This window comes from Podarcis gaigeae (genome assembly GCF_964106915.1).
Source record: "Podarcis gaigeae genome assembly, chromosome: 6".
Lineage (NCBI taxonomy): Eukaryota > Metazoa > Chordata > Lepidosauria > Squamata > Lacertidae > Podarcis > Podarcis gaigeae.
Window position 1 is genome coordinate 7,282,036 of NC_139682.1, and position 15,460 is coordinate 7,297,495.

The 15,460-nt window shown below is 43.8% G+C and overlaps 1 protein-coding gene across 4 annotated transcripts in view; it reads left to right on the plus strand.

Moving 5' to 3' along the window:
* The first annotated feature begins 7,012 nt into the window (after positions 1-7,012).
* The window catches only part of MYT1 (myelin transcription factor 1), a 171,587-nt gene continuing 163,139 nt past the window's right edge, over positions 7,013-15,460 (plus strand). For 3 of the 4 annotated variants that reach the window (XM_083744142.1, XM_083744144.1, XM_083744146.1), the window contains exon 1: positions 7,014-7,092. In XM_083744142.1, the coding sequence (XP_083600268.1) occupies positions 7,017-7,092 (76 nt within the window). In that variant the 5' untranslated portion in view covers positions 7,014-7,016. Of the gene's footprint in view, positions 7,093-15,460 lie in introns of all 4 variants that reach the window. The other variant, XM_083744143.1, reaches the window with a different exon arrangement.

Sequence of the window (15,460 nt, forward strand, 5' to 3'; positions counted from 1 at the left end):
AATCCACGCTTGTCTAACTTGGAGTTTTGTGGTGAGTGAACCCACATGTCAGAACCAAAAATTTTCATGTGTTTGATGTATGGCTTCTTGCCAAACATCTTCTCATAGGGGGTACAACCAATCGCTGAAGATAACCTGCGATTATAACTGTAAACAAAACACGAGAGAGCTTCGGCCCAATAACTCTCTGGAAGATTGGCATCATGCAGCAAGGTTTTTAACCCTTGAAGCAATGTCTGATTTGCTCGTTCCGCAAGTCCATTCTGCCATGGCGAGCGAGGACTAGACAAATCGTGTTGAATTCCTTTCTCAGTCAGAAAAGCTTCAAACTGCTGAGAAGTGAATTCTCCCCCGCGATCACTGAAAAGAGTCTTTACCTTCTTACCATGCACATTTCCCAACCAAGCACAGAATTCCTTGAACCTTGGAAAAGCCTCTGATTTCTGCTTGAGATTGTACACATAAATATACCTGGAAAATGCATCAATGAGAACCATGAAGTACCTGTTTCCACCCAAAGAGGGCGCTAGTGGTCCAACCAAATCAGCATGAACAACCTGGTATGGTTCTGTAGCTTGCCTACTAGACACCTTACCTTTCGCAGCCATTTTCACCTTGTTTGCTGCGCATGCCTTGCACTTCATGTGGTACCTGCAGGGTTTAATAGTCATACCTTCAACCAAGGCAGGCATTTTAGATACTGCCTCAAAATGCAAATGACCAAATTTTCGATGAAAATCGTGAATACATTCTGCATGCAAACTTTTGTTAGAACCTGCAATGCAACAAGTGTCATCCTGCACAACATCATCAAAATACAAAACATACAAACAATCAACATATTCAGCATGCAATACATAATCATTTTTGTTTGTGATGATGCACCTTTTGTTCTTAAAGGAAACGTCAATTTTCCGCTCATTCAGCTGTCCAACGCTGAGCAGATTATGCTTGGCATCTGGCACATAAAGCACATCCTGTATCGATAAGTCCAAACTGTGAAGAACAACAGTTCCGTAGCCTTTACTGGGAATTGTGTGGTCATCCGCCTGGTGAATCGCACCTTCCTGCGGTGTAAAAGACACGAACAGTCGCTTATCGTTGCACATGTGATGCGTTGCAGCCGAATCAACAACGAAGAAAGATCTAGACGTCTTCTGGACCTCTGCAACTTTTGGAGTGAAGCGTGAGACCATTGCCTTGTGCTGCGTTGTCCTGGACACCGGACCTTTGCCTTTGCCTCGGCCTTTTCCAGGCGATGAGCTTTCGCTGCGCTGCTCTGTCTTGGCCCTGGGATATCTGCATTCCCTCTTCATATGGCCTAGACGTCCACACGAGTAGCATTTCACTGCCTTCAAAGCTTTGGCGCCATCTGGTGGTTCCACTGCACTATGGGATGACGTCTGTGAAGTCTCCCCCTTGCCCATGCAGCTATCACCCTGGCGATCTGCTTCATTCAGAATCATGGCAGTATCACTGGCTACTGTGAGTTGAGCATTTGGCTGATTGGCATCAAATTCCCCACTTGCCTCAGCCAGCCTTCTGCAGCTAGCCATCATGACTTTGGCATTAGCCTTCTGCGTCATCTCTGCTGCTTTAAATCAGGCTGCTTTATACATGCTGCGTCTGTGTACAGCTGCTTCAATCCAAAAGCAAATTCAAAAGTACTTTCGATTTCCAGCCTCTGCCTGTGAGCCTGTGCCACTCTGCTTATCTGCAGCTGCTGCAAAACCTCATTCCAAAGGCAAGTTCAAAAGTGAAAGTTCTCTCTGCTGTCTTAAATTCATGCTGCGACACTGCTGCAGCTGCTTTACCTTCGATTTCCCCCAGCATAGGAAAAATTTATCCTCCTAGCCTTTTGCCTGTGCCACGGCAAAACCGGCTATAAAAGTTCAAAGTCCAGCTGGCAGGCTGCCCGGAGCTGTAGCACATACCTCATCAAATCATCTTGACGCGCAGAGATATCGTCCGATCCGGCCCTCTGCATTCCGATCCTTTGCCGGCACTCCAATTCTTTGCTCCTTTGTTCCTTTGCCAGGAGCCCGACTTCTGGAGTCCATTCTCAAAACACTGCGTTTTTCTGGGCCCATAACCAAATGTTGGAAATAAGCAGTGTCCAGTGCACAGCGGAATGATGAAAAGTACGTGCCAACATGCTCTATATTACTTTATTTACACTTCAAAGCTGGTAATTTACAGAAAAACATTTTCCCTCTGCCGGAGCAGAGAAAGGCATCCTCTCTCCTCTAAAGCACGGAGAGAATCACACTGAACTGCAAAGAACAGTGAAAAACAGGAAACCAGTGTACGTCACATCCAGTCTCCTTTCCCGTGAGAAAACCCAACAGCACTTGACTGTGGAATGTAAACATTGTCTTGTGACAAGCACTTCGCTGCTCAGTGAAGGAAGCAGAAACCAACACCCCCCCCCCCAAGTTGGAGTGTTGCCATCTGTCCTTCAGGAGAGAAAGCTGCCCTCTGCTTTTTAGTTGGTGGCCACAATAGATGCCCCTTCCACTGTAAACAAAGCCTTGCGATGCAAAACAAGAAGGCCATATTCAGCAAGAAGGCTGGACTGAGCTGAACTGTTGCTAGGGAACTTTCGAGATACAGCCCCTGCAGAGGTCTGGCTAGTTCTGAACCCAGGTAAAGGTAAAGGGACCTCTGACCATTAGGTCCAGTTGTGGCCGACTCTGGGGTTGCGGCACTCATTTCGCTTTATTGGCCGAGGGAGCCGGCATACAGCTTCCGGGTCATGTGGCCAGCATGACTAAGCCGCTTCTGGCGAACCAGAGCAGCACACGGAAACGCTGTTTACCTTCCTGCCAGAACGGAACCTATTTAACTACTTGCACTTTGATATGCTTTTGAACTGCTAGGTTGGCAGGGGCAGGGACCGAGCAACGGGAGCTCACCCCATCGTAGGGATTCAAACCACCGACCTTCTGATCAGCACGCCCTAGGCTCTGTGGTTTAACCCACAGTGCCACCCGTGTCCCTTCTGAACCCAGACATCCCCCCCAAAAGTGGCTGCCCCACCCCTGCAACATACAAAAATAATAAAAGATTTGAGTGCTAAACATGTGTGGCTATTATTCATAAACATTGATTGCAGCCTATGAGTTAAGGTACAACTCTTATAATAATTCACTCCTAAGAGAATGATTTATTATAAGACCCTTCACTCCCCCCGCCCTGAGTACTCAGCAGTCAGGAGGAAAGTCACAGAAAATATTATATATTTTTCACTCCCGGGACTCGATTTATTGTTGTTCTAGTAGCTGGAGTTTGCATGGGCCAGACATTTTGCTATCTGAGACGAGGGCAAGATGGTACAGAGTCTCCCTTCAACATGGGCAGTGGAAATGGGCACTGGCTACATTCGGGTTATCCATCATCCCAAAATGGAAGATGCTTCAAGGTTTGCAGTTATCATTATGGTACAAAAACATTTGGAGCCTGACCAAAACAGAAAAAAATATATGCATCATTTGAGAGTCTCCGAATGACTAGTAAACCCAGAACATCTGCATGCTGTATGGTGGGGCATTATTACTTGCACTGCTGTGAATGGTCTTCATGGTTCTTTGGCCTTCATGAAATGTGGACATCTCAAGGACCATTTTATGCTATAACCTCCCATTGCCATCTCAACATCTGCATGTAACACCCAAGTGGAACTACCCAATATTTGTTTTCTTTACAATTGTTCTGTTTCATGTTGTGTTCCATGAGAAAAACCAAACACTGGCAATGGGACAGTGTCCTTCCTTGTGCTTGGGGGAAGCAGACTGTCTTAGTGGGTACCCCACAGACTCTGTGGCAGCTACAGCTCTGCCCTCCTAAACCTTGGTGGTGCTTCCAATCTTCTGCCACCTGAGGAAGCTGCCTCACTCTGCCTAATGGCAGGACCAGCTCTGAAGTCTGCACTTTGCAAGCACAGATTTAAGTTTCTTGTTGCTGCTTGAAGTCCCTACACCCCTAAAACCAAGTCCCAAGAGACAATGAACCTCCCTTTAGAGGTGCACCTGGTAGAGAGATGTGCTAGCAGGACTCCTTGATAGTTTTAGGGCAGCAGCAAAGACTTCTATCTTGTAGTGCCTTAAATCTGCTTTAACCTCGGGTGGTGGTGGTGGTATGTTTTTAAGCAGACCCAGCTTAAACTTTCTGTCTCACCTTGCAGTAGTAGATGGAGTGGTGCTGACCTGCCCTCCTTCAGGTGTGTTGCTTCTCCTTTCTGGAAAGAGGAAGGGTGAGGTAGTGGGAAGGGCAGGGCACCAGGAGGAACACTAGATGATGGTGGTGGTGGTGATGATGGTGATGATTCCCTGCCCATCTGACTGGGTTTCCCCAGTCTATCTGGGCGACTTCCAACATAATAAAAACACAGCAAAACACCAAACATTAACAACTTCCTGATTCAGGGCTGCCTTCAGATGTCTTCTAACAGTTGTGCTTTTCTTTCTCTCCTTGACATCTGATGCAAGAGCATTCCACAGGGAGGGCACCACCACCAAGAAGGCCCTCTGCCTGGTTCCCTATAACTTAATAAAGACACGAGACATAACTGGCTGTGTTCTTAGATAAATAAGATATTAAATTCATGTATCAAATCATAAATTTCAACGGAAGTAACTCATAACCTGGAGTACTGTGTCCAGTTCTGGGCACCACAGTTCAAGAAGGACACTGACAAACTGGAACGTGTCCAGAGGAGGGCAACCAAAATGGTCAAAGGCCTGGAAACGATGCCTTATGAGGAACAACTAAGGGAGCTGGGCATGTTTAGCCTGGAGAAGAGGAGGTTAAGGGGTGATATGATAACCATGTTCAAATATATAAAAGGATGTCACATAGAGGAGGGAGAAAGGTTGTTTTATGCTGCTCCAGAGAAGCGGACACGGAGCAATGGTTCCAAACTACAAGAAAGAAGATTCCACCTAAACATTAGGAAGAACTTCCTGACAGTAAGAGCTGTTCGACAGTGGAATTTGCTGCCAAGGAGTGTGGTGGAGTCTCCTTCTTTGGAGGTCTTTAAGCAGAGGCTTGACAACCATATGTCAGGAGTGCTCTGATGGTGTTTCCTGCTTGGCAGGGGGTTGGACTCGATGGCCCTTGTGGTCTCTTCCAACTCTATGATTCTATGATTCTATGATAAAGTTCAGCAAACGAACAAAGCAGAAGACCCAGTGGATCAGATCACTCTCTAGTCAGTTCATGCATAAGGTCCATCCATGTAATGGTGTCTATTCCACCTGTCTGTTCATAAGGCCCAAACAATCCACATGAAAGCTTGTTACAGTTCCACAGAATCCTTGCACATGGTCTAAGACAAGGATTTCCCGAATATTGGCCTTCTTTCGCCGTCCTGGGCTTCAACAGTATTTAAAGCTCATGTGTGATATTACAGGACAGTGGATCTTATGGCATAGTAGTAGCTGCTTTGAGTATGCTTTACGTGACCTTAGGTTTGTTTGTTGTTGGTTCCCTGTAACTTCACTTCTCGTACTGAGGGAACTGCCTCTAGGCCCTCAGAGTAGGACCCCAGTGTTTGGGCTGGATGATGGGGGTGGAGACGCTCTGTACCAACCTCCCTGCCAACCCTAACCAGATATAGGGGATGGATGGGGGCAGAAAAGGGGAGAATCTTCCACTGTAAAAGGAGAAATCTTTGTGCTAACGGAATCAGCGCTTTAGTGCTATGTTGAATACAAAACCAGCGGTTGTTTGTTTTTTCATTTTGCTGGCAAGATCAGCTGGGTCTTGAGAGGCATACAAAAATTAAGTCCCAAACTGGAGTTCTGTGGCAACACAAACGGGGGGGGGGCAGTTGTGGCGGGACTATTTCGGATTTATTTCTCTCTTCCCTCCAAATCTGAATGGAAGCTTCTGCCCAGTAGCATAGCGTGGGTTGTCAGCACCCGGGGCAAGGCAAGTAATTTGCGCCCCCTGATCCCATGGATTTGTGCCCCCTAACCCGTGGATTTGCGCCCCCTAATCCTAACCCCCAGATGTTGCGCCCGGTGCGGCCGCCCCCCCTGCACCCCCCACGCTACGCCACTGCTTCTGCCTAATCTGGAGTCTACAAAACTCTTCTGATTTCAGGTGAAGATCGCCAGCAATTTTAATTGCAACCGTTGCTGTATGCATGGTTGTATTCGATTTAAATATGAATATAACTACTTAGATAGCTTGCACTATAGCTTGCAGCATCAGCATCGGCTGATATTGCTGCCATGGCCACACAAATACCAGCTTAAGTGCTTTCTGGAGCATACAGTGGTACCTCGGGTTAAGTACTTAATTCATTCCGGAGGTCCATACTTAACCTGAAACTGTTCTTAACCTGAAGCACCACTTTAGCTAATGGGGCCTCCTGCTGCCGCCGCACCGCCGGAGCCCACTTTCTGTTCTTATCCTGAAGCAAAGTTCTTAACTTGAAGCACTATTTCTGGTTTAGTGGAGTGTGTGACCTGAAGTGTATGTAACCTGAAGCGTATGTAACCCGAGGTACCACTGTATAACCCTGTACCCAGCCTTGTACCACTGATCCATCTAGCCTGTCTACACTGATTGGCAGCAGCTGTCCGGGGATTCAGGCGGGGGCGGGGCATCCCCAGCCCTACCTACAGGAACCAAAGACTCCACTTGGGCCCTTCTGCATGCAGACCAGATGCTCTGCCACTGAGCGACAGCCCTTCGCTTTGCAGAGGAGTTTGCGGACGGCCACTGCTGCTGTCAAAATGCAGCCGCGTCTGTTTCCCCCATTCAGTTTCATTCAGCTCAGTTCTATTGTTTCCCGTCTCAATAGCTGCGTGCACCCAGGAACGGCCCGGCCCCCGATTGGCTGCTTTGTTGGCTGCCTTGATTTGCAATTAGCAGCTTGGGAGGCTCCCATTGGCTGGCCTCCCTTCCTCGGAGGCCCTCCGGGATGCATAAGTTTTTGCTCCGGACTGTAACTTTTTTTGAAATGAAAGTATCTGCGCGTGTGACTTGAACAGTTGTGCTTGGCTTTCATGCTTGTTGTTCCAAGGGAAATAGTGCTCAGGGAAAAAAAGAAAGCAAGAATGAAGCTGTGTGGAACATTCCTAGGTGCGTGTTAAACAAACAAAGATGTATCTTTAACTTTTTCTGGGCTTCTTCTCTTTATTGTTTGCTTTTTCCTGTAGCGTTGCTGCCGTTCACTGACGGATCTGTTGCCTTGCCCTGCGCAAGTTGATCCCCACACAGCAACTTCTGGGACTCGCTTTATGTCTTTTAGCTGGGCGTGGGGATTAATGTGTGTGTAGATCAACAAGATGTCAATTAGCCAAGGAGATCAAGCCCGAATTAAAAATCAGAACCTGGGTTTGTTTTCTCGGCGGGGTGGGGAGGTGGAATGGTGCTTAAGTTTTGAGATGATCTGAACTGCAGCCTGCCAACTCAAAACTGTACCCATCATGTGTTGTGACTGGTGGAGAAGGAAGCAAATAATGAACTGCATGTACAAAATGAAGATTCCTACCTTGTAAAGAATTTTGAAAAAGAGGGAAGGAACTAGGAAGCTAAATGCAGTTTTCATTGCAGCCTCCAGTGACTGAATCTTTACTCTTAATTTTGGTGTTTACGTTCTGTTCTGCAAATGTTATTTATGTAAAATCAAAGTGGGGAACTAATGTGTTTCTCGGCAATTTCTTTCGGTTTCCTTATTTCCTCCTCCTTCCTTTCTTGTAGTGCCAGAATGTGAAACCCTTCCATTGTAAACTTGTTGAAAGTTCAACAGGAAGAAACCTGTTCAGCGCTAGTTAAAACAATGTCTATAAGGATCGGTGGGTTTTTGAATGGGGAAGGATTGCCTGGGCAATCAACAGCACAGGAGAAGCTTTGGGGTTTCCAGGCAGATCATTTGAAAAGGAAATTTAAAAAACAAAAAAAGTTGGCAGCTTTTGGGAGGAGGGAAATCATCAGATTAAAAAGATCAACTTCCAACTGTAAATTTCTTGTAGACAAAGAACTTTTTACTCCACGGGAGTGATTGTATACATCTCAGAGAAGGGGGTTATTAAATGGGTTCTCCCCCTCCCCTCCTCCCCCTCCCCTCCCCTCCCTTCTGTCTTGTTGTTCCATCTGCTAGGGGCTTGTGCTGGGCAGAATGTACTCCAGCCTTTCAGCTGTTCCATATACAATATTAATGCGGGGCTATTTCTTCTTGGCAAAGCGTTCTTAATTGCCGTCTGAGGCATTAAGGACAGTCTCCCCATCTGCACAGGGCGGTTTTCTTGTCCACAAAGAAATAAGGGACAATCTTGCCTCTCTTTCCCCCCATTTCGACCCCCTCCCCACCAGCCTGCTCCTCCATTCTTCCAGCTGGTAAGCAGAGAAGTTGGTACCCAATTTCAAATGCATTAAGTTTGAGGCCTAAATGACAAAAGAGTTTCTAAGAAGCACCACGGCAGCTTCACAGTTGTATGTCTGGGTCTGCAGAAAGTCATTGTTCTTTTAATTACAGCGATCTTCACAAAGGCCAAAACATTTATTTTATTTTTTTATTTTTTTATTTTTTTAATGACTCTTCTACTTCTGCAGTCTCCTTTCACATCTAGGTGGAAATAAAAACCACTTTGATTTATTTCAATTTTTTAAAATTTAATGCACTTTAGAATTCTTCTCTTTAAATGCATGCACATTGTTTTTATTATTTGCAGATAATCACGCAAACACACCATTTTTCACAGCTCATTTTCTAATAAAAATAATATTCAAGATATGGATCATTTTTTACCACTCAGTTTTAAAGAAAATCCATGAGCTTTTCCCCAAAGGTTTTCTGCCAGTGTTACTAATGAAAAAGTAGATATAATTTCAGAAATTCCTGGAACAGAAATATTAACTATTGAGAAATAAAAGTAGATTACCGCAGCCTCATCAAGGACTGTACTTGCTTTGCCTGCTAACAGCATCTGGTTTTCAGTTCCAAACTCTTGAGAGATTTCATTTAGGAAATTGTTGTGTAATTCAGAAAGGAGCTGTCCATCTCTGAGTGCTGAACTGGTCATTCACTCAGATCCTGAATGTGGCCATTATCCCTGGTTTTAGAATTTACAATGATGAGTGAAGATTAGGACAGTGCTTTTGGACAATTCCTGAATTTAGCACCCCTCTCCGCAAGGACGTCCCATGTAACAGACAACACAACAGTTGTTCTATGCATGGAGACATTTTTGGAAGCAGTGATGGCCTGGAAACATACCATGTTGCAGGAGTTACCCATATATCAAACTACTGCATTCACTGTAGCTACTCATGGGGCAACTGCTATGTGGCCACACTTATAGATCCATCAGAACCAAATTCTGTCTTTGAATGATTGCTCATCAGACACAAAAAGCCTCTCTGAATGAACACAGGATAACAAATGTGAGGAAGAAGGCTAGGCAGAATTCTTATCCATGTGTTCAAGGTGGCATTTTGTGAGGTGCAGGGCAAGATAGAGAGAACTACCCACCTGCAGTCAAAAGTAATACTGTCCCCAGAAACAGCTTTGCCATTTGATGCTCTTGAATGAATAAGCAAGTCTACAAGCAAGTCTGCCTGGTGCCCTCAAATCTGTGGCCATTATGATGCACGGACTGGGCCCCAATAGCTTATAGAAAAATCACCCAGTCTTTCTGCTGGGCCACAGTCTGTGAATTGGCACAGAGAGAGCCAACACATGGAACAGTCTGAAATTATCGCCATAATCTGAGTGCGGAGCCAAAGACAGCATCCTACAGGCATCCTCTTTCTTACTTTACACTCTTCTTTCTTCCACCACCTTGATGCCTGCTTTTATGGTAAATTTCTATGATTCTGTGTTGGTACATGTTGGGCATGATCCAGCCAGAGTTAAACTCCCACATGTTAAAGTCCCACGGATTACATGAAGAAAACCAGGCAGATGCTTTGTGATCTCCCAATAAGATTTTAAATGGCTTAGGCCACAATCCAAAACTTTTGGCCAACAGTGGCAGGACTTAATGGAATTTAGTAGCCACCACTTCAGCCAGAGTCCCACTACTCATGCCAGCCAGAGTGGAAACTGAGGGCAGGAAAAACATTATGCCTGGTCCCAAGCTGGCATAGCAAAGAGGCCCAGACTGAATCCATTCCTGCTGTGTGATGGAAGCAGGGATGGTCCAGAATTTATTTATTAAATTTATATACCACCCTTCATCTGAAGTTCATAGGGCAGTTTGCAGAATAAAAAAATACAAACAGGAAAGACAAAATACATAACAGAATAATTGCAGCAAACGAAAACCAATAACCCCCTCCCACAAAAACATTAAAAGGCCATAGGTTGTTTAATCAGCCATATTGTTTAGGAAGTGCAATAAAAGACAGAATGTTGAATAAAAAATATGAAAGGAAAGGGAGACAAGTGATCAGCCTGACCCCCTCCTCTGGCAATCTGCACAGAATTTTGCTTAATGGTTGCCATCAATTTGATTTTAATTAATTTTATAATGAATGTTTTTAGAATGTTGGATTATTTTGATTGTTGTTAGCCGCCCTAAGCCCAGATTCGGCTGGGGAGGGTGGGATATAAATAAAATTATTATTATTATTATTATTATTATTATTATTATTATTATTATTATTATCACATCAGTGAATCCTGCACCAACCAAACTCCACCCCTTCCCTGAACATATAATGCCCTTTTCCTGGAGTTCTGGTGGCTATCACCAGCTGGGATACCACTAGCTGTAGTTTCTGGCCATATTTTTGGCAAGTGCATTGCAGAATTCCTGCCACCAGAGCCTGGCAAAACCAAGCAGAACTGGGAGTAGGTATACCTCCACTTCATCCTCCAACATGGCAGTCTGGGGCCTTGGATTGTTTTGCCCAATTTGAGATAGAGCACGTCAATCCATAGTCTTCCTTTCAAGAAAAGGAAAGTATTGATTTAGACCTCATATTAGTCCATTGCCCTGTCATTTACTTTTTTCTTTTCCTTTTTGGTAAAAAAATAAATGAACCTTTGGTCTCTCTGGCACTAAGCCTATGGCTGAGGGTGGGCAGTTTGTCATTAAGTAAAAAAGCAAAAGTATTAGACTTTCTTTCTGTAATAATCTTATTTAAAAGAGCATTAACAGCATACAGAGCAGGCATCCCCAAACTCGGCCCTCCAGATGTTTGGGGACTACAACTCCCATCATTCCTAGCTAACAGGACCAGTGGTCAGGGATGGTGGGAACTGTAGTCCCAAAACATCTGGAAGGCCAAGTTTGGGGATGCTTGATATAGAGCAATGCTTGGTAGGACAAAGATCCACATAGTTAAGCATCCTCTTTCTCACAACATCCAGACAGATGACTCCTGGAAGCAAAAGGGTGTGGAGGCAATACCACTCTCCTGTTGTTGCTCCACAGACATTGATATTGACAGACATTGATAATGAGTGAAAAAACACTGTGCCTGAACAAGAAGGTTCAGCAGAGCTAGCCAGGCTAAAAGCCATTGAGAGATCTCTTCCCCTTCATGAATTTGTCTAAATCCCTTTGAAAGCCATCTAAACAGTAGCCACCTCATCATGTGGCGATGAGTTCTGAAAATTAACAGTGTGTTGAGTGAGGAAGTAGTTTCTGTTGTCTATCCTGAACCTATTGCCAATGAGTTTCGTCAGATGACCCTAGTACTCTTCAGGCATCACAATATGTTTAAAGTATAGCCTTAGACTATCCGTGAAATGTGAATCACTATGAGATTGATCATATGCAGGTGCTAAAAAATGTCAAGAATTATTATTTTTACCACACACAAAAAAACCCATAAAAGATGGGAGTAGGAATAATAATCAATAGACCTTTTGGGCAGCCTGAAAAAACATCTTCCAGAAGGGCACTTTGGGGCCACAATAGGTATTATTTATTCATTTTGAGTTATTGTCCATCTTAGCCAACCTCAGTGATGCCATCACATATCCAAACTGAATTGGCTACATCACACCATAATGTCACCCCATTCATTATGGGCTTCCTGATTGGGTAGAATCGCCCACATGACTAATCTGAGGAGGATAATAGAGCAACAATCAGAGAGCAAATGGCACTGAAGGAGCAGCAGCCAAGTGGAAACAATGTCAGTAACCAGGGGAACTATAGTGGCAAACTACATTGCAAAAGGTGAATATTCATGACTGAAGTTTGCCCTGAAATCATGAGTTTTGACCTGAAAATCAAAACCGGTGAATAATCAAGAGCTGCAGAATGAATTTGAAGTATTATTACTGATGCAATCACTCATGCTTAGCCAGATGCTTTTTGTTTTGATAAACCGGAGGAAACATCAAACATTATTGCCATACCAATGTATTTTGATGATGATCTAGGCGCAGATCCAGCCAAATGTTCTTTGTAGTCTGAGTGACTTTGGTGGAAGAGATTTAAATGTGTTCTTAACTTTGACTGGGGGAAATTAGCCCGTGAAAGATGTGTTACAGTTGGATATGAGCATGATCCTTTCGATAGGCACATCCACAAATGACATGACGTCAAGAAATCTTAATATCATATTGGAAAAATTAAATATTTTTGCCGCTTGGCTCCGAAAAGCAGTAAATATTGAAATTAGCTGTATTATCAGAGTATCCCCAAGCTGCTTAATATAATGTGTATGGTTTGACCAATGGCTGTTCCTCCATGTGTAATTGTCCCATGATCATGAACAAGGAAAAAACAAAACTATACACTTTGGAGTACTTCGGAAAACAATGACATGAGCATGCCTCTCTGTGTCTCTCTCTTCCTTGTGGGTCTATGTGTTTGTTCTGAAATATATTTAAATTGGCATAGGAGTGTGTGGGCCTATACATGCACACACAATCACACTCCTACCCTTCCTACTTCCCACAATATTTTGCTTTTGTTTTCCAAGTTGGTGCATTACAGATCTGAATTAAATAGCAGTCAAGGGGACCATCTAGCATTGTTCACGGGATAAAGTTGATCCTGTCTTTCCCCTCCCTTTGATTCTATCTTGAATACAGAACAATGAAATGCAGTTAAAGCACCGTGCCTGGTGCCTGATGATAAGGCTTTAATAGAATTTCTGAATGCCAGAGGTTTAGGATGTAAAATATCCCTGTCTTCACAGCATGGTCAAAGGCGATAGAGGGGTTTTTGTGCGTGTTTTTTTAGGAGTACTCTCAGCTGAACGCATCCTTTTATGTTAATGGCTGAGCTTGCAAGAAAAAAAGGGGGGATTTCAATGTCTGAAATGGGCTGTTGCAAGTCTTTCCTGGGTTTTCTGGTACATTTGAATACGTGCATTCAGAGCCAGGCCCAAAGAGAACTTGAAACAATGTTAACTTATTTGAGCACTTGCCAAAAAGTCACTTGCCTAAAAATAATAGATTGAACTTCTGAAAAAGATCAAGGGATCCCCTAATAGTTTTGTTTACTAATAGAGGCAAAAGTTTGGGGGCAATAGAAGTTGTTAATTTCAGAGACTGGAGTAACCTTATTAAATATGGGTCTTTAGCAGAAGTAGTATACAGTGGTATCTTGGTTTAAGAACAGCTTAGTTTATGAACAACTTGGATTAAGAACGCTGCAAACCTGGAAGTAGATGTTTTGGTTTGTGAACTTTGCCTTGGAAGCAGAACACGTTCCACTTCCTGTTGAGTGTGTTCCATTTGTAAATGGAGTCCCCCACTGCTATAGGAAAGCACACATTGGTTTAAGAACGCTTTGGTTTAAGAACGGACTTCCAGAACGGATTAAGTTCATAAATCAAGGTACCACTGTACTGGGCAAGTACTGCTTGGGGGAAATAGATTGCCTTACTGTTTGGGGAGGGGCTGTAGGTAAGTAATAGAGCATGGAATTTGTATATAGATGGTTCTACTCACTGCTTCTCCACATAGAATATGGATAGGCAAACTAAGGCCCGGGGGCCGGATCCAGCTCAATCGCCTTCTAAATCCGGCCCACGGACGGTCTGGGAATCAGTGTGCTTTTACATGAGTATTGAGTGGTTTTACATGAGTAACCCAATGCCTCTCTGGGTTATTTGTGGGGCCTGCCTGGTGTTTTTACATGAGTAGAATGTGTGCTTTTATTTAAAATGCGTCTCTGGACTATTTGTGGGGCATAGGAATTCATTCATTTCCCCCCTCAAAATATAGTCCAGCCCCCCACAAGGTCTGAGAGACAGTGGACCGGCCCCCTGCTGAAAAAATCTGCTGACTCCTGACCTAGAAGCAACAGAGGCCTCTGGAAGGTTTCCCTCAAACCCTGAAGACCTGCTAGTTGAAGTAGATAGTTGTAGACTCATGGTCTAAGCCGTGTGTGTGTGTGTGTGTGTGTGTGTGTGTGTGTGTGTGTACAGCTGCTAGATTCTATTCTCTATGCATAAGGTTGATGGGATGGTGTCTTGAAGACTTCTGATATCCCATCAACACACACATACACACATACTAGTGCTCTAAGTAAGACTGTTATCCTAAGCACACTTACCTTGATGTTCCATTGACATCAGTTGGACCAACTTCTGAATAAACAAGCATGGCGTTGCAATATAAAGGTAGCAGAGTTGATTGCAAGTCACTGCGCTATCCAACTTACATCTAAGTTTCAACTCCAATTCAGGTGGGGAAAACGAGTTTACTTTCCAATTTGTAAAATAGGAATTCCAATAGTCTACTTCATGGAGTTATATATGTGGGATTCACTGTCTGGGTATCAAAATGGGAAAACACCCCAATAGCAATTGTTTAGTTTTTGGCGTGCATGACTTTATAAAGGGACAACAGCCAAGGACTTCCAGTGACACTCTTGCAGTTTACAAGTATGCACATTTATCAGACAGAATTCTGGGGTTCTGTGTTTGTGCTCTTCCAATGAAAATGTGTGTATGTTGTATATGGTGTTTTTCAAGAATTGGTCGCTGACTCTGGTCAGGATTCATGCAGACAATGTGTAAGAACCAGGTATTTGAGGTTGGCTAGCTGTAGGAATTTGCTGTCCAGATATCACCTACAGACTCTTGCTGCTAATTCACACATGGATGCTGATGACTTGCTGACTGTACCTTCAAGTGTTGGCTTGCATGTGTGAGCCAGGGCCTGTCAAATGATAGGACTTTCATATCATCCGATCAAAATCAAAGCACAATACTTTTCAAGGGAGATAGTTCACATGTTTAGATGATGGACATTCCATGCTGAGGAAAGAATCAAATAACAAGCATTGTGTAACAACTTGACTTTAACTGGGGGTTGTTGTTGTTGTTGTTTTAAAAAAATGTGTTTTAATTGTTGTAACCCATCCAGAGACCCTAGGGTGAAGGGTGGGTAATAATTTGTAGTAATAATAAAACTTGTAATATGCAGATGTCAACCAATTCCTAGAATTTAACTCATGCATGAAACAAAACATATTTGATTCCCCTTTAAGTCAAAATGTTGACACTAAGGCAAGGAAAAACAAAGGGGTCT